Genomic DNA, 19,903 nt, shown 5'->3' on the forward strand with positions numbered 1-19,903 from the left:
TTGTACTTCACTTGTTCACGATAGTTATGATTTTATTCGCAATGATTTAATACAACAATGATGGGATATAACAAATTGTAACAATATGTGGTAGGTAATCGTTTCTATTCTCGTTTTGTTTCTGTTATTCTTAACACATATGCTTTTCAGGTTAAATACTCTTCCGCCCTATAGCTGGATGGAAATTATTGCAAGGCACGAGATTATTATATAACACGTACGTCTCCCTCATAAGACACTTTTGAAGGCGCGATCTAGCTCAGGTGTTAGCATTCTGAAAGCCGACCTGAGGTACTGATGCTTGTTCCAGTCGCAATTCAATATGCATTGTAATTTGAATGCTCTAGGGGCCCTTCGGCAGGATCATTCCTCATGGAGAGAGAGAGAGAGAGAGAGAAAGAGAGTGCTCTTACAATGCACTACGGAGACTAGTAGTTGAAGGAGTAGTTTAGTTAGTGATGAACAACAGGTGTAATAATGCGCAAAAATTAAGAGTATAAAAAATTATCCCATATTTGCCCTTCGATGAGCGTGTTAGAGCATGGCGCAGATTATGATGAAACGAGAAAAAAACAATGTGCGTATGAGCATCAAACGCGATGCATTTTGTGTGTTTCGTAAATAGCGTTTGTTTCGAAATCATCGTTACTGGGTGAAGCTGCGTTTTACCGGAACCGATGATCTCCTTATCGCATTTGAAGCGCTACACTTCAAGCAGGAACCAACGGGGTTGACCGGCAGCGTCAGCTGACCCACAACGTAACGGTCGTTACGGTTTTGCATGCCATCACAATGGAAGCCTCTTTACTGTGTGCCGAGCGAGCTGTGTAGTATCCACGACTGCAGCGCATGTTGGCTAATTATCAACAAATTCCAGATCACTATTTGCCCGGAAGAATGCCTGCTTCGGCTTGGCTCGCTTCGTAACTTCCGCAGAGCCACCGGGACCGGCGACAAGGCTGCTAGGTATTTCATCGTTACATCCGTCCTCCATCCGGAGCAGATCCTCCACGTTGGCGCCCGACGGCGTGAACAGGCGTATGATGAGCGGATCGCAATCGTTACGTACGATTTCAAACGTAAAGTTCGCCTTTCCCGAGTCGGCCAGCTCGGTGAGTCGAGTGCGCAACGCGCTCCAGCGCTTTGCCCCAAGCGTCACCTCATCGATCGACAGGTAGTGTTCCAGACAGCACTTCTTCGCCAGCCGAGACATTTCCTCGATGCTGGGTGGCATTTTGCGTAGTTCGGTAGCAGCCGCTCGGTTGCCGTAATCCACCAGCAACACCTGATGGTACGTGGCCTGACCACCGTGAACCTCCGAGAGGACGATCGCTCGACAAAACTTACCACTGTGCACGAGCTGCGCCAGACAAAAGAGCCCATTTCGAATGTCGGCTGCAGCCATCACCTCGCACTGGTGCGCGGTGGCCGCCAAAAGTTCCTCCATGTTGCGCAACGCGTCGAAGCTGTTGTCAAACTGGATGAAAAACTCGGCCGGTGAGTTGACGTGGCTAACATGCACCTTATCGTCCTCGAGCTGGTAGCTATCGTCCAGCCGGTTGTCGTCTCCCAGCAGGAAAAAGCTCGAACTCATCCCATCTGTAGAGGCGCTGGCACCTTTCTCGCACAGGGCCACCAGCTGCTCGGCAATGTTACGACCCGCGAGGAATAGCTCGACAGTAGCAAAGACCGGTCCGGGGCTGTACAACTGCACGGTAAACACCGTCTCTCCCATAGCCGTCAGTTCGCGGAACTTATCCTGGGCCGCTACCGACCAGCTTTTCACGTTCTCTGGCAATCGTAGCGTGCATCTGGTACAGAGCCGCGTCAACTCGGCGATGCTGGGCTCGAGGTGCTTTAGCTTGTGCACGATCGACCGATTGCCGTAATCCAGAAAGAGCACCTCGTATTCGCCCGGCTGTCTCACGGTCAGTACTTGCACCCGGTACCACAGTCCGTCGTCGACAAATTCCGCCAAGCAGACCAATCCCACCTCGGGCGGTTCCGAGACATCGGCAAACTTGCTAACGTCAGCCAGATAGTTAGACATAATGTCCAGGGGATGGATGTCGCGTTCGAGCTGCAGATAAAACTCGTCGATCGACTCCGTGTGGCTGGTGAAGCACAATTGACCCGTCGGAACGTACAGCAACCGAGTGGCTAGCTTCTTCTCAACAAGCATCTCAACGATGTCCTTTTCACCGCTGCGCACACTGATGTAGTGTACGCCCTGTGCTTCCGCTAGAAACTGCACATCGACCTCGTCCAGCGCACGGAGAATCGTAGTCGCCACCTCATTCCACGCCAGTTTCTTCCTGCGCATATCGCTGCCATTGTCCTCCGGTGCCATCGGTTGTACCAGCATGGCGCATTGCTTTGCGTACACCTTCCACCGCATCAGATCGTCGTTAATGTCCCGCAGGCTGCTCTTTTTGTTGCTCGTCACAATGTCCGTGTGGCCAAAGTCGACAAACTGTATGATGAGATCATCGTGGCTGTCGATGATGAGCGCCCGGTACCACAAATCATCCGCCGAGTACTGGGCAATGCAATAACGATCGGCGGAGAAATCGCGTAGTGGCGGTAGGGACGAAGCGATGATTTGCAAATTTTCCTGCAGCTGATTCAAATCCTTCAGATCGCTCTCGAGCTATGAAAAGGGTAGATTGGTAATTAACATTTTAAATACACCACAAAGGCAATCCGCGTGAGTGAGCTGCTCATCTTACCTGAATAAACAACTGGCTGGGATTATCTACGTGGCAAATTTTCGCCCGGATGTTCTGGTGTTTCGCCTCATGATCTTGAACCGAAGGACGAACGACAGCTCCCGGCGTGGGTGTCGAAGCCTGCCGCTGGTTGAGAATGATCTCATAATCCAGATCAGCCACCAGCTGGCGATCCTTGAGCACGTTCACGATGCTGTAGTCGTTTGACGTAATGTCCACGATCCAGATGCCGTTACGGAATTCGATAACCTTCAGCGTCAACTCGTACGATCCGGTAAGCTCGCTGATTTCACTTTTGATACGTTGCTCTTCCACTCCCGCAATCGCTCCCATGGGCAGGTGGACACGGTGCGCAAATGCACCATATTCCAGGAACTGCGGTTCCAGCACTTTCAGCTCGCTGTGCTTCATCTGCTCCCGGTGACCGTAGTCCACCATCAGCACCTCGATCTTGTCGATCTCCTGCAGCGAGACAATCTTCGCTCGATACCAGTTTCCGTCATCCTGTGATTTGGCGGCACACATTTCGTTCATCGCCAGATTTACCAGTGGGACCACTTCCCGCTGGCTTTCGTAATACTCGAAAAGCTGGTCCATCAGTTTCACGATTTCCTCTTGCCAGCGGGCATTCTGCACGTACAAACAGTTGATTTGTTCGACGTACGTAACAAACACGTTGAAAGTGCTCATAAGGATCGGCATTTCTGCAATTGTCGGCTTCGGTTGGCCCGACAGTGGCGGAATCAACAGTGATAGTATCAATCTGTAGGCGAATCGAAAAAAAGCATAAAAATGAATGTAACATTTTGTAACATCACGAGTTTCATGAGAGACAGGGTCGCTTCTAAACATACCGCTCATCGCTGGATACTTCCACGACCTGCGCTAGGCAGCTGCGCTCAAGCCACTTTTCGCGAACCTCCTCCAAAGCGTCCACCGGGTTGGTGAACGAATCACAGCCATCCTGTCGGCAGCAAAATGTGGCCTCATGCCCGCACAGCTTTACACGGAAATTGTTCAGACTTTTTGCCTCCATCAGCTGCACCTTCAACGTCTGGCCCTTGAGCCGATTGAGATCGATGTCTAAGAAAGAGTAACAACGGAAAACGTTAAACAAAATTATGCGTTTTTGAATTCTCTATCTAAGGTACTAATTGTAGTGAGCTGCATCGCTTACCGGCATAAACCTGCGCGACGAAATTGTCCTCTAGCAGCGCTGTCTTGAGATCGCGCCCCTGCGAATCCATCTGACATTGGTACTTGCCGTCAGAGCGTTCCCCAAACGTCGCCTCAAGCTGTTTGTCGTTGCTGATATACGCATCGATGCGACTCTGCAGCTCCTTTACCTCGCACCGCAAACGAACATCCGGTAGGGTGCACGCAATGGCCAACGGTGCAAGGTTGGTGAAGCGACGTTCCACCAACCAAAGATCGTTTACCGACAGAACAAGCTTGTTACCGCCGTCTATGAGTTCCACCTTGTACTTTTGCACGGATTCGTTGTATTTCAGAACCCGTCCGCGGTAGAATGCATTATGTTTTGGGTGGCGCACAACGACGATCGATCCGGTCGATGGTTTCGTTGATTTCGGGCTTCCCTGCTGCTGCAGTTGTAGCTGCTGTTGGTGTTGCTGTTGGTTTCGCTTGTTGCGATAAAACTTTTGCAGCTGCTTCATCATATCGTGGTACTTGTCCTCGTCGGATCGCATTCTCACATAGAACTGCTCCGGTGAGTACCACCACGACAGGACAACCTCTTGCTTTGTGTTTAGCGGTACGATCTGCTCTGGGAAAGTGCTACGGTACGGCATGAACTCCTCTGTTGGTTGAACGTTGCTTGCTGGCTGAATGGACGGTTTAGTGCTGCAATTTAAAAGAAAAACAGTTGAAAATGATTTGCTTCAACATGTCTCCATTTCGTGGGATTGCAGCACTCGCAACTTACAAGTCGTTGGATGATGGAACGTAAGCGTTATTTGTATGCTGCTCTACAACATGCCCTAAGCTGCGCATGTCCATCTTCTGTCGATCGTTTCCGGCCATTGTGGAGACCGTCGGGCTGCTCGGTTCAGCGCAGCGGTCATCATGTTCGTAGTAGTACGGCGTTTGATTTCTTAAAAATAAAGAAAAAAAGACGATATTAATTCTCATTATCGTGCTGTGCACAATGAATGCAGTAGAACCGGATGTTACACTTACCGTTCCTTACTAAACCTTGGAATGTCGTTGCGCGCTGCTCCAGTTCCCGCACCAACGGTGCCGGACGATCGTTTGTTGGCACCGGACGAGGAATCCTTGTTTCGCGATGGGCTATGCGCATTTGCCGTAGCTTGCAGTTCGTATCCCGAGCTTTGATTCCCCGGCAACGGCGGTCCGCTGCTCCATTCCTCGTTGGTCAGATCAATGCAATCTCCCTGGCCCGACGAAACGCCACTCGACGAAAGTGCCACTTTGGCCGAATCCGTACTGCTACTCGCCTGCAGCACCTGCTGCAGATCAGTCTTTGCGGTGGTAACGCCACCACCAGATGTCGGTCGCTTATTTTGCTGCTTTTGCTGATTGTTTTGGAGTTCCTTTACGAACTTCATGGGATTGTTTAGCTTGAGCAGCTTTTTCGACACGTTAAGTACGGGCGTTTGGGATTCGTCGAACAAGTTCACGATCGTCTTTCCGTCGCGTACGTCGCACACGATCATCTTGAAGGTTTTGCGATCCCCATCCGGGCTCTCCGAGAGCATCTCGAGCTGGGGCGTCGACAGTTCTTCGCTGGTCGAGCCCTCGAAACCCTCCAGACAACACTCGTACGCCTCCGGTCGCTGGTGTAGAAATTCGGCCGACATGCGCTTCAGCTGGTTCCGCTGGACGGTGATGCAGTTGCCATAGTCAATCAGCCGCACCTTGATATTGGGTTGCGTTTCCTCAACTGCCGCACGGTAGAAATCATTCGGATCCAGTCCGACGGCATACGCGTCGCCAACGTTCACCACACCCGGCACACCGCTAGCGCTGCCCTGGCAATGCACGATCAAATCGTCCATCATCTTATCGAACACGGTCACGTTGTCGAGCCGATGGACGAAAAATTGTGCACACGATTCGATGTACCGAATCACGACGTAGAAGCTGGCTCCCCGCTGGACGCTTCCCGGCGGCAGGTAATGGTAAATCTGCGCCCGGCACAACTCCTGCAGCCGGGGGAAAATGTTGTCCCCGTTTTCATACAGCTCGCAGTACGACACAAATGCGGCCCCCTCGGGTGGTGTCACCTTGAGTGTGAGCATTTTTCCCGCGACTAACCGCGAAAAGATACCGGCCACGTCGGCGTTCACATCCTCCAGCCGGCGCACGTTCGAAAGGGCAAACCGCGTCGAGAAGATTTCGTACCGCAAGAACTCGGGCGGAATTTCGTACAGGCTGCTTGGGTGCACCGTCTCCGAGTGGCCATAATCGACGAACGAAACGGTGCACGAACCGTCCTGCCCGAGTGCCGTGATCAATGCGCGATACACGGTGAGATTCTGCGAGTACCGAGCCAAGCAGGCCATGCCGAGTTGCAGCTTGCGGTTGATGGTGCGCAATGGCACGCGGGCCAACGCGCTCATCATCTGCTTTAGCGTGACTTCCGCCGATCGCACCTGCACCATGAACTGTTTGGGACCATTCTGCACAAACGAAACGGTCACTTCGTACAAGGACCCGACCGTTAGTGTGCTAGCGTTGAACGTTAGACTGCCTGGCGATTGGGGCGTGGCCGTGCGACTCGCACCGGAACCAACACCGCCGCCCATGGGCGATCGTAGAACGTCATGCTTGCGTGATTGACTGCTCGATCGCTGGTGCGAATGACCGTTGGGGAAGGACCCGGGAGTACCGCTACCACCGGTGCCAGGACCCGCACGGGACGCGTGTTGAAAAGCGTCCACCAGGTGGGGCGGATAGCCGAAGTCTCCGAGCGCATTGCGACCGGGATTTGGTGCCGAGCGCAGCGAACGTGCCGGCTGCAGGTTTTTCGCCGCCTGGTATCGACTGATGTTCATGTCGGTGCCGCCCTTTTGCCCACCAAATTCCGAACGGCTTACCTGTGTGTGTGCCCAAAACGAGACAAGAAAGGACCGGACGTGAATGTTAGGCGCGATTGGGTGGTGCCGTATGTTAATAACGTGACCAAATTGGGAATCGCATTACCTGCTGTGACGATTCGCGAGCGGGAATCAAAAGCACTACGTTGCAGTTTCCTTACTGACTACACATTTTCCACCGCTCGATAGTAGGGGGAGATCGCTTATATCTTGCCTCCGTGCCCGCTGGTGCGCCCCGGGGATTGCGTTCAACGGTGATGGCCGGGGGCGCTTCTCTTTGCGATTCGATTGCAGCAACTGAAACGGAATGAAACATGGCAAACAATGCGTAAATGGGTGCACACTCCTTTACGGCCTGTGGGAGGAGTGGGGGGGGGGGGAGAAGAAATGTGTAAACGTTGATTTTTCTGAACGCATCACTTGCTCTCGGGCGCGCGCGCATCCGCCCGACGATCGCGTCGCATGTTTTTCCACCTTACTTGCACTTTATCAATTTTTCCTTCCCATTCGCCTTCGGACGCAAGCCGCCCGCAAACGTGGACGAGAAATCGGCGCCCGGTGGCCAAAGTGTACCGTTACCGTTCCTCTTTGCTCCGGTTTCGTTAAACGTATGTTTGGAGATGAGTTGACGCAATTGCTGCACTTTTCCGCTTCCCATCAATAAGAGGCGGAACTTTCGATTCCACGCCACCATCGCAGCAATTATGGCTCTCGGTGATCCCGTTTCCGTACGCTAGGATCCCAACGTGGCTGCTGATGGGCCGGCAGGATAACTTCCAAAACGGCATGGTGATCGCAATTGCCCCTTGCGAACGCAACATCATACACGCCGCCGATTTTGGGGTTTGCGTGCGTTATTTTCTTATCTATATTCTTTATCTTTCTGTGGGGTTTTTTTTGCCTACCAATGGCCGTGCCCCCGATGAGGAAAATCACTTACCGGAGGGGTTTTGTCGGAGCGGAGAGCAAAACGTTTCCGAAACAGCGCACCAGATGGACTTTTATTGTGTCTGTCGCTTATTCGGCTGACCGTAGGTGAGCGATGGAATGCAACAAATGAAAATGGTCCCAACCAACATTTTGAACCCTTCCCAATGCGCATTATTTGATCGTTCGGTGAAATCCCAGACCCAACTTCACAGCTTGAAATAACTACATCAACGATCGTTATTTATGAAATGAAAATAAAAATAATGTCGCTTTTTTCTTATCTGCTCTGTGGATAAGGATTTTTTGCAGGGTTCTTGCTGCATAGAATATAACAATTAAAAATCCAGACTTGACTCAGAGTATTGTATACCAAATTTTACAGTTTGAAAAATTTTGTTTGATCGACTATTTTACTCACATCGAGGTAGCTTGAATCCCTTAATACCTGATCTACGATCGTTTCTTCAAGCCGAGTCATAATTCGTGATCAACGATCAAGGATCCTTGTTATAAAATGTGCTTTAAAATAAAGAAAAAAATACGTGAGAAATTTATGATAAATGGATGAATTTTAAAGATAGGTACACTAGAAACAGAGAAAAAATGTAGAATTATGTGTTTTCGTATAGTTTTCTTTAATTTTTGAAATTTTTGTCGCAGTTTTGACGTTTTTACCAGCTATGCAGCTGACGGAGATGCATTTTGAAATTGGCGTTTGTTTCGCATGTCAAAGTGTATGTGAGCGCGCGATTGTTTTGTGCGGTACTTTGCAAGAGATTCCATTTTTTGACCAAAAACGTAATTTAATCAATTGTACAATACAAATGTTCGCCAATATTGCAGTGTAATGTTTCCGTAGACGAGTAGAACCCATCCCAGTAGTTTTGTAGTCAGCTGTTTTGTAGTTAACAGTATTTGAAAGGAGCGACTACATCAGCATCCATATAAACATAACCTTGTATTTTTTGTAACTTCTGCGGTAAATTAAACAGTGTGTAAACAAAGTAGAAAAACCACAATTTTCTACGATGGCAACGTTTGATTTGGGCTCTATTACCAGCGCCCTTACCGACCTTGATCAGCTCGGCGTGAAATGGGTTGGAAAAGCGTCGAAATGGGGAACGGAAGCACAAGGTATGCACACCTGGCCGGTTGGCGGCACAATGCATCTGCTGCAGATGCATCACAACTGCATGTTCAGTGTTGGCATCGAACCCTTACATCTTATTGCACTATAACTGGGCATTATCATGTTTATTACGCATTTGCAGCAAAAGATCTGATCGACGCAATAAATGCGTGTCCTGACATGCGTTTCCTAAACTTGGAAGGTAACACGCTCGGCGTAGACGCCGCCAAGGGAATTGCCAAAGCGCTCGAGAAACATCCCGAGCTCAAGCGTGCTCTGTGGCAGGATTTATTTACCGGGCGTATGAAGGAAGAAATTCCACTAGCGCTGAAGGCGCTCGGGCAAGGCATGATAACCGCAGGAGCCCAGCTTACCGTGCTCGATTGCTCCGATAATGCACTGGGACCGAACGGTATGGTTGGGCTAGTGGATTTGTTGAAAAGTACCACATGTTTCACGTTACAGGTACGCATTTAAAAGACTTTTTGCTTGTATTTTTCTCTTATGCTATTTTGTATCAACCCGACAGGAACTGAAATTAAACAACTGCGGTTTGGGCATCGAAGGAGGAACCATGCTCGCCAAAGCCCTTCTGGATGGACACAGCGGCAGCCAAAAAGCCGGCAAACCGCTCGCACTGAAAGTATTCATAGCCGGCCGTAATCGGTTAGAAAATTCTGGAGCTGCAGCACTGTCGACCATGTTTGCCGCAATCGGTACGCTGGAGCAGATAGAAATGCCACAAAATGGAATATACTATAAGGGCATCGAAGCCCTCTCGGAGGCGTTTAAAGTAAACACTAATTTGCGCATCCTGAACCTGAACGATAACACGATTGGTCCAAAAGGGGCAGCTGCGTTGTCGGAGGCGTTACAGCCGTTGGTACACTTGAAGGAAATCAACTTTGGGGACTGTCTGCTCAAAACCCGAGGAGCGATACTCATCGGCGAGGCGTTGCACGAGGCCCACACCGATCTGGAAGTGTTGGATTTCGGGTTGAACGAAATCGGATCTGACGGAGGCTTTGCGCTGGTGAATGCTGCCGCGAACAAGCACAAGTTACGCTCGCTTGTGCTAAATGGCAACCAGTTTGGCGAAGAATGCTGTGAGCAGTTGGAGGAGCTGATGCAGGAGTACGGCCGAGTAAACGTAATCGAGTTGGAGGAGGATGCTGGTGACATCGACGAAGAGGAGGAGGAAGAAGAGGAGGACGATGATAACGAGGAGGAAGACGAGGACGTAAGTGATGAAGAAGAAGAAGAAGACGACGACGAGGATGGTGATGAAACGGTGCAAGACGAGGAAGACGAGAATGTGGAAGGCTACGGCGAGGGAGAACCAAATGAAGAGAGGGAAAGCGCCGAGGAATCGCTATTATTGCGCATGAAGGATCAAAGCGTAAAAGCGAACCTTGATTCATCGACGGTGTCTATTGATTTGGATTCGACGCTTCCGCACACCGTTGATTCATTCTGCAGGCAGAATTTTCCCTCGGCGACGTTGTTCGAGTCGCTGCCGGATAAAGACAAGGTGACCGCTTTCCGCGAGTACCTGAACGCGATTCCAAAAGATGATTATCTGGTGCACGTGGCCTTTACGATTCTAAAGTGCAGCGACCTGAGCGAACAGCAACCGGAGGCGCTTAACGTCGCGCTAGCGCTGTACAAGGATGCGTTTGCATTTGCCAAGGCAAATAAGCGACTGCGAAGCTTGCGGAACTTTGTGCTCATCCAACTCGGGTTGCTCAAGTCCGAAGATCGTAGCTTCCGGCCGAGCTACAACATGCAGATGTGCCAGCAAGTGTTACGGGCGGCCATCAAACAGAATCTAATACCGGAGGAGGAAACTAACATGTTCGAGACATTTTTCACTCTGAAAGGATAACAGACGTTGAATGATAAAGGGAAGCATCCCATCAGGGATCATACTAAAGACATTGTCTAATTGTAATCTACTACTTTGTTGTTCATTTTTCATTTCAATTTGCCGAAACGTTGTAACAGGCGTACGACACAAAACTCGCTGGTTCCGAATCCTCTGGATTCCACTGTTCTGCCGAAATCATCTGTTTAGCTACGGGACAGTATTGGCGCCGAAACTCGATGGTGGTGCAGTAACGAATAGTTTCGCTTTTCGTTTCTGTATCGTAATGCAGGAATGCAGTTGAAACGTTCGATATTGGCACCATGCGCGGCACGCAATACACTGCGGACACGGAATAGTTCTCCGAGCTGTTGGTTGCGCAAACGGCTTGCACGATCGTAAAGAACCTTTCGGCAGAAACCAACAAAGGTTGTTCGCTTCTCCTAGTACGTGAATTCGAAATTGGGAAGAAATTAGTCATTACCTATTCTACACCGTACTGTAGTGTTATCATGCTCACAGTTTTACATCTAATCCATCGAATCTTTGCACGCTAGCCAGCTGGGACGATTGGTTACCGTTTCCGGTTTTGAAAGGTTGTGTTTCATAAATGAATGCCGGCACTTTGCGACGCCTTCGTGAAGGATTGACGACCGGTTGCAGTAACGCGTTATTGTTTGTATCAGCAAAAATATTAGTGCTAGTTGAGGCAGCTGAAGAATGCCGTCTTTCACGTCTGCGTTTGGGTGGAATTGGCGACGACCGATCGATGTATTGCATTCGAATCATGAACGAACGAAGGGATGCCATGACGAATTTGTTCAGATTCGAAAAACCTACGTTTTTTATCAACCAGAAATACAAATACTTCCCGCATCAAAATTGACAGCGATGGCGGTTTAAAATGGCTAACGGAATGTTTTATATTGTAATATTTTATATTGACAATGTACAGTAGCACATATCATTATACTCAAGCACATTTTTTTGACATATACACTATGCTTATTGGTAATCGAAGTTGCATTATTTTGAGCAATGAAATAGTGGATTACGAAATTTTGAAATGCATTACAATAATCAACAATTGTAAAAGAATTTAACCTCATGCGGAAAATTAAACAAACATTTCCGATTAAACAAAGCGACAAAATCGATCTTAATAAGAGTGCAAGCACATTTATATTCGTATCTGGTAGTAGCACAAACGGTAAGCAGCGTGATCCTGTGTTACCACGTGCTTTCGTCTCCGATCTATTGGTACGACGATATGCGATTTCAAGAATCCACATGATTATGTCTTAGAAATGCGTAGCGTAATAAAACGCGGTAACAAGGGTAACGAAACTCATTTAAGCATAAAAAATAAAATATATCAACGCAACTATACTATTAACATAGCATATATTTATCGATCCATTATATCTATGATACAAACTATAGGCACAGATTCATGCATGATCGATCACTGGATTATCGTCAGTCGATCGCTCCGACGAAGCACGCATTCTCTGAAATATTTGCATCAACACACTTTTACCACTTATTGGCGTAATTCGTCGGATAGTTCGTTCCTGTTGAACTCCCGCGTTAAACTGCTGGTTCTGGTTAATTTCGGAAGGATTCAAGATGCCCAGATTCAATGGACCCGGTGCAAGATTCGCGACATCGTTTGCATGAGTTTGAGAAACTGAACGACTCGTACCGATCGACGATGTGTCGAGCATGTTCAAACGTAACGTGCTCAATTGTTTTCCGCGATCATTTTGCAGCTGCACCAGCTGTTGGTCGATTTCCATTCGCTCCGAATTGAGCCTCATTATCGTGGCATCGATTTGCATCTTGCGATTGAACAGTTGCATCGTTTGCGCCTCGATGGATTCCATTTGCTCGATGATCGTAAGCAAATGTTGCAGACGGGTGGATGGCAAAACAGAATCAATCGGACTGTCTTGTACGGTTAGCTGTGGGTATGTCCCAGCATTTTCTGACCCATTTAGATCAGGCGAATATTTGTCTTCGATCTCGTTCCCTAAAGGCTGATCGTTAGCTGATGCATTGTCAATAACCGATGAAGACAAATGAGTTCCCTCTATGTTATCAGGGAGAATGTATCCTGGGGAGCTGGGTGCACACGTGTCAGAATTATTTGTACGTTGTTCCTCATTATCTGCTACACCGTTGTTACTGTTTGTGATTTCTGCATCAGTACCATTTTTAACGGTGGTTTCCATTGTTTCAAATTCATCGTAATTTGTATCTAACAAATTTTTGACATGTTTCTCAGTTTGGACATCATCCCTTTGCTCTAATAATGTCGCGTTTCGTTCAACATTGAGCATTTCTTGTGACAATCGTCGTGTACTGGATGTTTCCAACGAAATGGAATGTTGCTTTAAATGCACCGATGAACTTTTTGTGCTGTCTTTGCTTATATTATCACCGTCCGCATGTATTCGGTCCGATGCTGCAAATGAACGAACCTGCAATCTGGCAGCGTCTAGAACTTTGATGTAAGGAATTGAATTTTCTTCTTGCGCCTTATTTGTCTGATTTGATTCTTTTGTTTTTTCGAAATGATGATGTGGGTTACTATTTTCTGCAAAACTTTTTGCCAATATTCGATCATCAATAGTATCACCCGTTGGGGTCAACGATGAGCACGTCACATGTCCCGTACCATCAGCATGAGGTTCTAATTGTGGCATGGACCCATTGCTCCGGGGCCAGTTCGCTGGTGTTATTATACTTTCAAACAATTTTACATTATTTATGCTGGGTTCAAGGCAAGCTTCAGTTTTATTTGCAGCTACGAACCTGTTGGGTTTCTTATTTTGTCGTGTGTTTTTTGCTTTCTTTTTTTTGTTACGCGCGCTGTTGGTCAACTTTTTGGTATGATTTGATGCTTTATTAGCTTTGCTTTTTGTTAAGCTTTTGTCTATTCTTAACATGCTTGCTTGTTGTTTCTGGTGGTCTAAATCCTGTGCTGAACGTAAACTAGAGATAGCAACCGGAACAGGTGATTTTGTGCGCAAGTCATTTTTTTCATTCGATCCTACCATACAAGCTTGGTAGGAAGGATGTGATAATGACTCTGTTTCAGATGATGGGGCGGTTGTTTTTTGTTTTGTATGCTGATTTACATTTCGTGGTTTATTCAATGCCATTCGCTTCGCTGCGGGTGACTTTGAAGGACAGGAGTTATCCGGTGGCTGAGCATTTTTTGTAGAATACATCTCGCTAACTTTTGCTTCGAAATCATGCCATTGCCAAAGTACTGGACTTTTTAGGGAGGTACTCTTCTCTAGTGTCCTTTTGCCTTTGTTTCGCTCTTGTACGTTCTGAATATATTCTATGGTGTTATTGTGTTCTCCCAGCTTTATGATAGAGCCATCGGTAGAAGTCTGATTTGTTGGTCCGGTGTGCACTACGGATTGGAACGGCGTAGCTGTGGCTTTATTTAAATTGAGTGTACCGACCAGTTGTTGGTCTGTATGAGAATTTGGAATTGATTGTTGGATACTGCTTGCTTGGAGAAACGGAGCTTTCCAAATGTTTTTCATCGGGCTTATGGGTTTGGTCACTGCTAATGCAGGTTGGATTTGGCAAACTACATCTTTTTCTCCTACAGCAGGGCTTGGAGTAGTTTTTGGAGCATGCAACGTATTTGTGTTATACGTAGCATTGGCATCATCGAAGGAATTAAGTCTTCTGTTCAATTCTTGTACGCTACTAATTCTTAGATAGCTACCTCGATCAGCTGAATTATGCTTTAATGATTCCAAACTCTGGTCACTTGCAGGTTCGGGCTCGATGTTCATATTCGTGGATTCGTGGATAGAATTGTTCTCGGCAAGCCTTTTGGCTGTGGAATTGATAGATACAGTACTGGATGCAATCACTTGTTCATGACTGGAGTGAATGGGACTGTTGCCCTTTGATAACCGATTCTCATTACTATTTACCGATCCAATGTCTTTTAGCGAAAGCGAATATTTGTCTACGACCTCCTCACTGGGAACCTCTCGCTGGTTCAGTTCATTCAAATCTATCGTTGGGAGGGTAAAGAAATTTAAATCCAATGTTTTTCCAATTTGCTCCAACAATTCAGGGTGTATTTTCTCTGCATCTATCGCTTCATCGGGTTCAACACCATTCCCACATGGACTGATCATTTCGTTGACACGAATATTGTTCAATTGTTTTCTTACTTCTGCCCGCAGTTTATTCTGCGCATGTTTGTTCAACGCCGTTTCGTATTTACCGGCAGGGTTATGAATTATTTGCTTTAGATCGTACTTGTTCATGGTAGACAGCTGATTGATTAACTTTTTCGTCACCTGTTCGGCACTCTTTTGCAGCAACATTGAATCGGCGGCACGTACTGCCGCTTGTTCAGTGATTGTACTATTAACGGGGGTTGTGGTGGTTTCTGTTAGTTCGTTTCTCGTTGACGCGGCTACAATTTCCATCGGCTCACATGGTTCGTTCAGCGAAGTAGTTTTATTCCCAGACGACGCTTCAGACAACATTCGAATCGCTTCATCGGCGATTAGTCGGTCAATCAGTGTCATCGATTCGCCGGATTGAACCTAAAAGAGATGTCTCGTACAATAAACCTGTTGACTTCGCAGTATCGGTTATGAACAAACCTCCTGTAATGCTGTATTTATTCGTTGAAATTCACATGCAGAGGATTGCACTCGTTGCCACGGTTCTGTTTTACTTCGTTGTAAACTTGTAATGGACGATGATTCGGTATATTTTCTGAAACATTCGTAAACTCTCGAATTGTAAAACTTTGCTTCTCTGTTCTACTAGTAAAAAAAAACTTGAAAATTATTTTCTAACATACCCTGGATGTACATCGTACGGCCTATGCCTTTTGCTTGTAGAACTTTCTTGCGTCGTATGGTCCGAATGTTGAAACTTTGAGTTTTCATTATAGCCATCTTTCGTGCAACTTTGCTCATTTCTCACATAGCGATAGCGGTTGGGGTCATAGTTGATACTTCGATTTGGGAATGTGTTCGTAACCCAATCTCGATTGCCGTAATGTTGCCGACCATTGTTCTGTTGAAATTTTCGTGAATAATTCGAGCTGTGGTTGTATCTTTCTGGTGATTCTCGTCGCTTCCTGGGAGACTCGTTTCGATTCGACTTCGAGGACTCATTTCTGTCGAACCGTCTGTCGTGGTAGCTCATGATCTATCACGTAATAACATAAATGTTGGCTAAAGGCAACAAAAAGATTGTTACAAGTTTCACAGTTCAAAAGTTTTAACATTTTACCTTGATTCCGCGCTTTTCGTTAATTCTATCCAAATTTACTCAAAATAAGGAGCATGTCTTCGGTGAAGGTCCCCCACTTGAATCCTTGTATTTTGCCACACGTGTTCACTCTTTGGAATAGGAATAGAACAATTTGTGTTAATCCTCGAAGTTGAGAATTTTAAACATTAAAAAGTATCAAGCACAAATAAATATAATGTCGCGTATCAAAGCAGTACTTCCGAGAATGCTACTTTTGTAGATTATACAGCTGTCAAACAGTGTTTACGAATGCCCATGTGCATACAAAACGTAGCGACATGATCGTAGAGAGCTACCGGTTTAACAGCAATCGAGCCTAACAATGTGGAACGTGTTAATAAAGTGATGTTTTTTATGCTTTTTACAATTATTATTATATATATATATATATACAATTATTATGTTTCTTAAATCAGAAATTTGCACCAATTATTGCGCAGGAGAGCAAAATAGGAAAGCAAAGGATCTGTTGTCAACGGGTGTTGTTTACTCGAAACATTGACAGTCGTTTGTTTGGTGCAAAAATGGCCATGGGCAGGTTGAGCCGGTGTAGCTGGTCGAACATGATATCAACTTGATAGTGAACTGTCGGTGTGTGTTTACGTTTTCTAAAGCGAAAGGGCGCTCTCGCAAATCCGTTAACTCGCCACCGTGGTTGGGGGTGGCAAATGGCAGGCGCAATGAAACCAAGTCCGAAAAAAGCCTCCTCGACAAGGGTGAAACAGCGCACAAAATCATCCAGCAGTAACACCAACAATAGCAACAACAATAGCGTCAACCCCAACCAGCAAAATTCAGGCGGTGTTTTCAATACTGGCTCGGCCACATCAAACACCAATCAGGTGCCACAACAGTCGCAACATCTTCATAAACATGCATTGCCGCAAAGCGATTCTTCCGGCAACGATGCCTCGAACATGGGATCTTTAAAAGAAAAGGTATATTCAACTGTGGATGATATCGGCGTGCTGTATCAAGTGTTTATTTGCTTTTTTTTTTCTTTTATGTCCAGTCTTGTTATAAATGCTATGCCGGACTAAGTTCGAGATCTGTTCGTACCGCGTGGGAGCAGCACGACAAGCAGGAAACGGAAGTTGCCTCAGAGGTGTACGAGAAGCTAGCGGAAGACGCCACCTATAAGCTGTGGGAATGTGCCAACGTAAATATGACGACCCCTTGATACAGCAAAATCGTACCATCGATTCATTATTGCTTTGAACATGTTTTCCAGAGCATAAAAACTTACAGCCGCCATTCGAGTGGTCGGGTTACATTCGATCTGGTCAACGAAGTGTTGAAAGACTCTGATGTGCCACCGGTCGTAGGAGCCAATAGTGAGCCCTGGGACAAAATTGAGTACGATGGAGCGTACTTTTTCAATTCGGTTCGTAGAACAATATGTTATTGCGTACTTAGTTAGAATGCGTAGCCTTGTGTTGCAACGTAACGCTAAAGAAGCATCTTCCACCCACAGGATGAAGTGCTGGATTTGCGCCAAGAGTACATTAAAAACATAACGCTAGAGCAACATAATGTGCCGGTACTTAGCACCACCTGGATGGCGGAAACAGACATTGCGGAGGATCTAATTGCGATGCATAACAATATATGCGATGGTTGTAAACGCTAGCGATAAATTGGTTTGAGAAGCAGCAGCCTAACGATAAAACTAAATCTTATTTTGCAGCTATTTTCATCGGGGACGATGCATGTTTCAATATGGCAATTGACGTACTACAGTACAATGCGCATACGCCTTCTCTGATGAAGTTGCTGTTAACGAAGGCGATTGAAATGCTCGGTTTTGAATACACCGAAGACACCTTGCGCCGCTCACTGGAGTACTTGGAAGCCCTAGTTCAAAACTGTCACGTTGCGCACTCTGATTTAACGCTGGAGTTAAGCTTGCTTAGCCAGTTGTTTGTCAATCTGTTGCTTGGTCCTGCAGGATTCGTGCATGCCAAGGTACTGCAATCCAACGAGCAAGGGCAGCGGTCGGTAGCGTCCCTTTGCGATCCTCAACAACAACAACCGGTACAGGAACAGCAAGTTCAGCAAGTGCTGGACAATATTTCACCCATGTTCAATAATCGTATGGCGTTGCTGGACAATAATTTGCCCGCGGCGGATGATTCCAATAACTCCAGCTCAAACGCCACGGAACAATTGTTACGTAGTATCGAGAACATTACAGACGGTGCGGATGGGATCGATCTTAACATCAAGGATGAATACGAAGCTCTCTTCTCAATGGTGCAGGGTCTCGACAAGCAGCAAGCTGCGGATGATGGCATCGTTGGGACAGGATCAATAGCGGATGGCGTTGTGGAGGGCTTTCAAGTGAAAACCGAATTCGAACCAGAAACGTACGAAGGGAACGCTACAAATTTCATCGTACAACAGGCCACATCGGTGGTGGGAGCAACGCATGCTGATCATTCGGTCGGTGCGCTTCATGGTACCGAAATACTGACGAATGAAATGTTAAATTCTCTTGCTACCGATGCTACTGCCGCAGTTTCTGCTGTGGATAGCAATGTGACGATGTTTGATATGAAACCCGAAGCGTGCAAAATTAAAATTGATCCCGAAGCTCGGCCAACGCTAATCGATGCCGATCCGGAAGAGAACGTTAGCCTGCCTATGTCGGAAAGCAGCGACGGTGGTGGAGAGGTTCATAACCCCAACTCGACCACACTGGAAAGTGAAAACATTACGACATTAATTTGTGAAGATTATCTCGTTGACAGCGTTTGCAGAGTAATTGGTCTGTGCGCTAGCAAATGGGGCTTTGTCGAACAGGAGTGTACTTTTCTGTTGGTGGAACGTCTGCAGCGCTACTTTCAGGAGCGGAAAACAGGCACGATGGACTTTAACTGGTTGTCGCGCATTTTTCGCGGATTGTGGGCGATAGGGGAATTTGCGTTGCGAGAATTGCTGCCGTACTTTTATCACATTGATAGTCAAACGATCCCAGAGTACCTCGTGCCACATTTCAATGTAAGTTTTCATTATATTGTAGATTTTATTGTGTTAAAAATCCTAATGATAAATCCTAATGTACTTATAGAGCGCAGGATTTTTTCTCAATGGACGATCGGATATCTTTTTCTACGAGTATCTACAGGATATTTGTGGCGATGGCTTAGGACCTTTTATGTTCAGTTATGAACGTAAGTATGCCGTACGTTGTGCGACGGAGCAGACGATGTTAAACGATGTTGTGTCTATTGCAGAGTACTTGGAGAAACTATATTTGAGGTATCATCGACGGCGATTGAAAATTATTGCTACTAAAAATTGTTATAAAATTACGGCCATGGTATACCCGAAACCGTTGTCATTCGACACTACTCAAAGGCAAACGAGAAAATTAACGTTGGAGGAGGCATTTGAGGACTGCAATTCGAAGCGGTTGACGGCATTGCCTCCACCCAACCAAGCACCCACGGCACGTTTTGGTTTTAGGTTCTCTGGTTGTCGACCAGTTCCGTTAAAATCTACTAAGGCACGTCTAAAAGCTACAACGGCTTGGGCCCCGCAAAACACAGGATCGTCTGACGGAGCGTTCAAGCAAAACGTAGCCCTTACTAGTGTATTTAATTCAAGTATAGTCATAGCGAGACGTCGTTTGCTCTCACCTGTTACAAACGAACCGCCAAAGCGGCATGTCTACTGCTACGGATCATGCACTTTGTAAATGTAATTTGGCATGCCAGTAGTTGGTGGATTCAGAATAAAAACAGTGTTCCCAGAGAGTGTGATTTGTTTGTTGTTATTACTTATAAATACAAAACGTGTTTTTTATGAATAAACCTGATAAAACAAGGGTTGGTTTCATAACTGAATTTGTCATCCA

At 46.7% G+C, this 19,903-nt stretch overlaps 5 protein-coding genes across 5 annotated transcripts; 2 read left to right on the forward strand and 3 right to left on the reverse strand.

Annotated features, from left to right (window-relative positions):
• Window positions 1-41: 41 nt before the first annotated feature.
• Window positions 42-6,766, reverse strand: LOC128727625 (maternal protein tudor). The gene is made up of 6 exons (XM_053821555.1): window positions 4,929-6,766; window positions 4,695-4,842; window positions 3,907-4,573; window positions 3,584-3,812; window positions 2,730-3,492; window positions 42-2,650 (listed from the first exon to the last, which is right to left on the reverse strand). Exons 1-6 carry the CDS (start codon window positions 6,764-6,766, stop codon window positions 857-859), a joined length of 5,439 nt encoding a protein of 1,812 aa, XP_053677530.1. The 3' UTR covers window positions 42-856.
• Window positions 6,767-8,766: 2,000 nt separating this feature from the next.
• Window positions 8,767-10,752, forward strand: LOC128725283 (ran GTPase-activating protein). Its single transcript, XM_053819016.1, has 3 exons — window positions 8,767-8,872; window positions 9,010-9,332; window positions 9,397-10,752. Exons 1-3 carry the CDS (start codon window positions 8,767-8,769, stop codon window positions 10,750-10,752), a joined length of 1,785 nt encoding a protein of 594 aa, XP_053674991.1.
• A 94-nt stretch (window positions 10,753-10,846) lies between these two features.
• LOC128723984 (uncharacterized) lies at window positions 10,847-11,541 on the reverse strand. Its single transcript, XM_053817749.1, has 2 exons — window positions 11,252-11,541; window positions 10,847-11,174 (listed from the first exon to the last, which is right to left on the reverse strand). The coding sequence occupies exons 1-2, from the start codon at window positions 11,539-11,541 to the stop codon at window positions 10,847-10,849; spliced, it is 618 nt and encodes a 205-aa protein (XP_053673724.1).
• A 600-nt stretch (window positions 11,542-12,141) lies between these two features.
• LOC128723986 (uncharacterized) lies at window positions 12,142-15,305 on the reverse strand. Its single transcript, XM_053817751.1, has 2 exons — window positions 14,690-15,305; window positions 12,142-12,931 (listed from the first exon to the last, which is right to left on the reverse strand). The coding sequence occupies exons 1-2, from the start codon at window positions 15,303-15,305 to the stop codon at window positions 12,183-12,185; spliced, it is 1,365 nt and encodes a 454-aa protein (XP_053673726.1). The 3' UTR covers window positions 12,142-12,182.
• A 1,407-nt stretch (window positions 15,306-16,712) lies between these two features.
• LOC128725663 (uncharacterized) lies at window positions 16,713-19,744 on the forward strand. The gene is made up of 7 exons (XM_053819424.1): window positions 16,713-16,982; window positions 17,057-17,203; window positions 17,276-17,428; window positions 17,519-17,660; window positions 17,732-19,044; window positions 19,115-19,217; window positions 19,281-19,744. The coding sequence occupies exons 1-7, from the start codon at window positions 16,713-16,715 to the stop codon at window positions 19,742-19,744; spliced, it is 2,592 nt and encodes an 863-aa protein (XP_053675399.1).
• Window positions 19,745-19,903: the final 159 nt, after the last annotated feature.

This window comes from Anopheles nili, chromosome 3, assembly GCF_943737925.1.
Source record: "Anopheles nili chromosome 3, idAnoNiliSN_F5_01, whole genome shotgun sequence".
Classification (NCBI taxonomy): Eukaryota; Metazoa; Arthropoda; class Insecta; order Diptera; family Culicidae; genus Anopheles; species Anopheles nili.

Bases quoted from the DNA above. Each gene is read 5' to 3' on its own strand.
- LOC128727625 (XM_053821555.1), bottom strand. From the start codon at position 6,766: ATGAACATCAGTCGATACCAGGCGGCGAAAAACCTGCAGCCGGCACGT. The intron at 3,813-3,906 runs GTAAGCGATGCA...ACTCTTTCTTAG, and splicing joins CGTCGCGCAGGTTTATGCCG to ACATCGATCTCAATCGGCTC. The intron at 3,493-3,583 runs GTATGTTTAGAA...ATTCGCCTACAG, and splicing joins GAAGTATCCAGCGATGAGCG to ATTGATACTATCACTGTTGA.
- LOC128725283 (XM_053819016.1), top strand. From the start codon at position 8,767: ATGGCAACGTTTGATTTGGGCTCTATTACCAGCGCCCTTACCGACCTT. The intron at 8,873-9,009 runs GTATGCACACCT...ACGCATTTGCAG, and splicing joins ATGGGGAACGGAAGCACAAG to CAAAAGATCTGATCGACGCA. The intron at 9,333-9,396 runs GTACGCATTTAA...TCAACCCGACAG, and splicing joins CCACATGTTTCACGTTACAG to GAACTGAAATTAAACAACTG.
- LOC128723984 (XM_053817749.1), bottom strand. From the start codon at position 11,541: ATGGCATCCCTTCGTTCGTTCATGATTCGAATGCAATACATCGATCGG. The intron at 11,175-11,251 runs GTGAGCATGATA...TTCACGTACTAG, and splicing joins GATGGATTAGATGTAAAACT to GAGAAGCGAACAACCTTTGT.
- LOC128723986 (XM_053817751.1), bottom strand. From the start codon at position 15,305: ATGACACTGATTGACCGACTAATCGCCGATGAAGCGATTCGAATGTTG. The intron at 12,932-14,689 runs GTAATGAGAATC...GTACTGATGCAG, and splicing joins AGACATTGGATCGGTAAATA to AAATCACAAACAGTAACAAC.
- LOC128725663 (XM_053819424.1), top strand. From the start codon at position 16,713: ATGGCAGGCGCAATGAAACCAAGTCCGAAAAAAGCCTCCTCGACAAGG. The intron at 19,045-19,114 runs GTAAGTTTTCAT...ATGTACTTATAG, and splicing joins ACCTCGTGCCACATTTCAAT to AGCGCAGGATTTTTTCTCAA. The intron at 19,218-19,280 runs GTAAGTATGCCG...TGTCTATTGCAG, and splicing joins TTTTATGTTCAGTTATGAAC to AGTACTTGGAGAAACTATAT.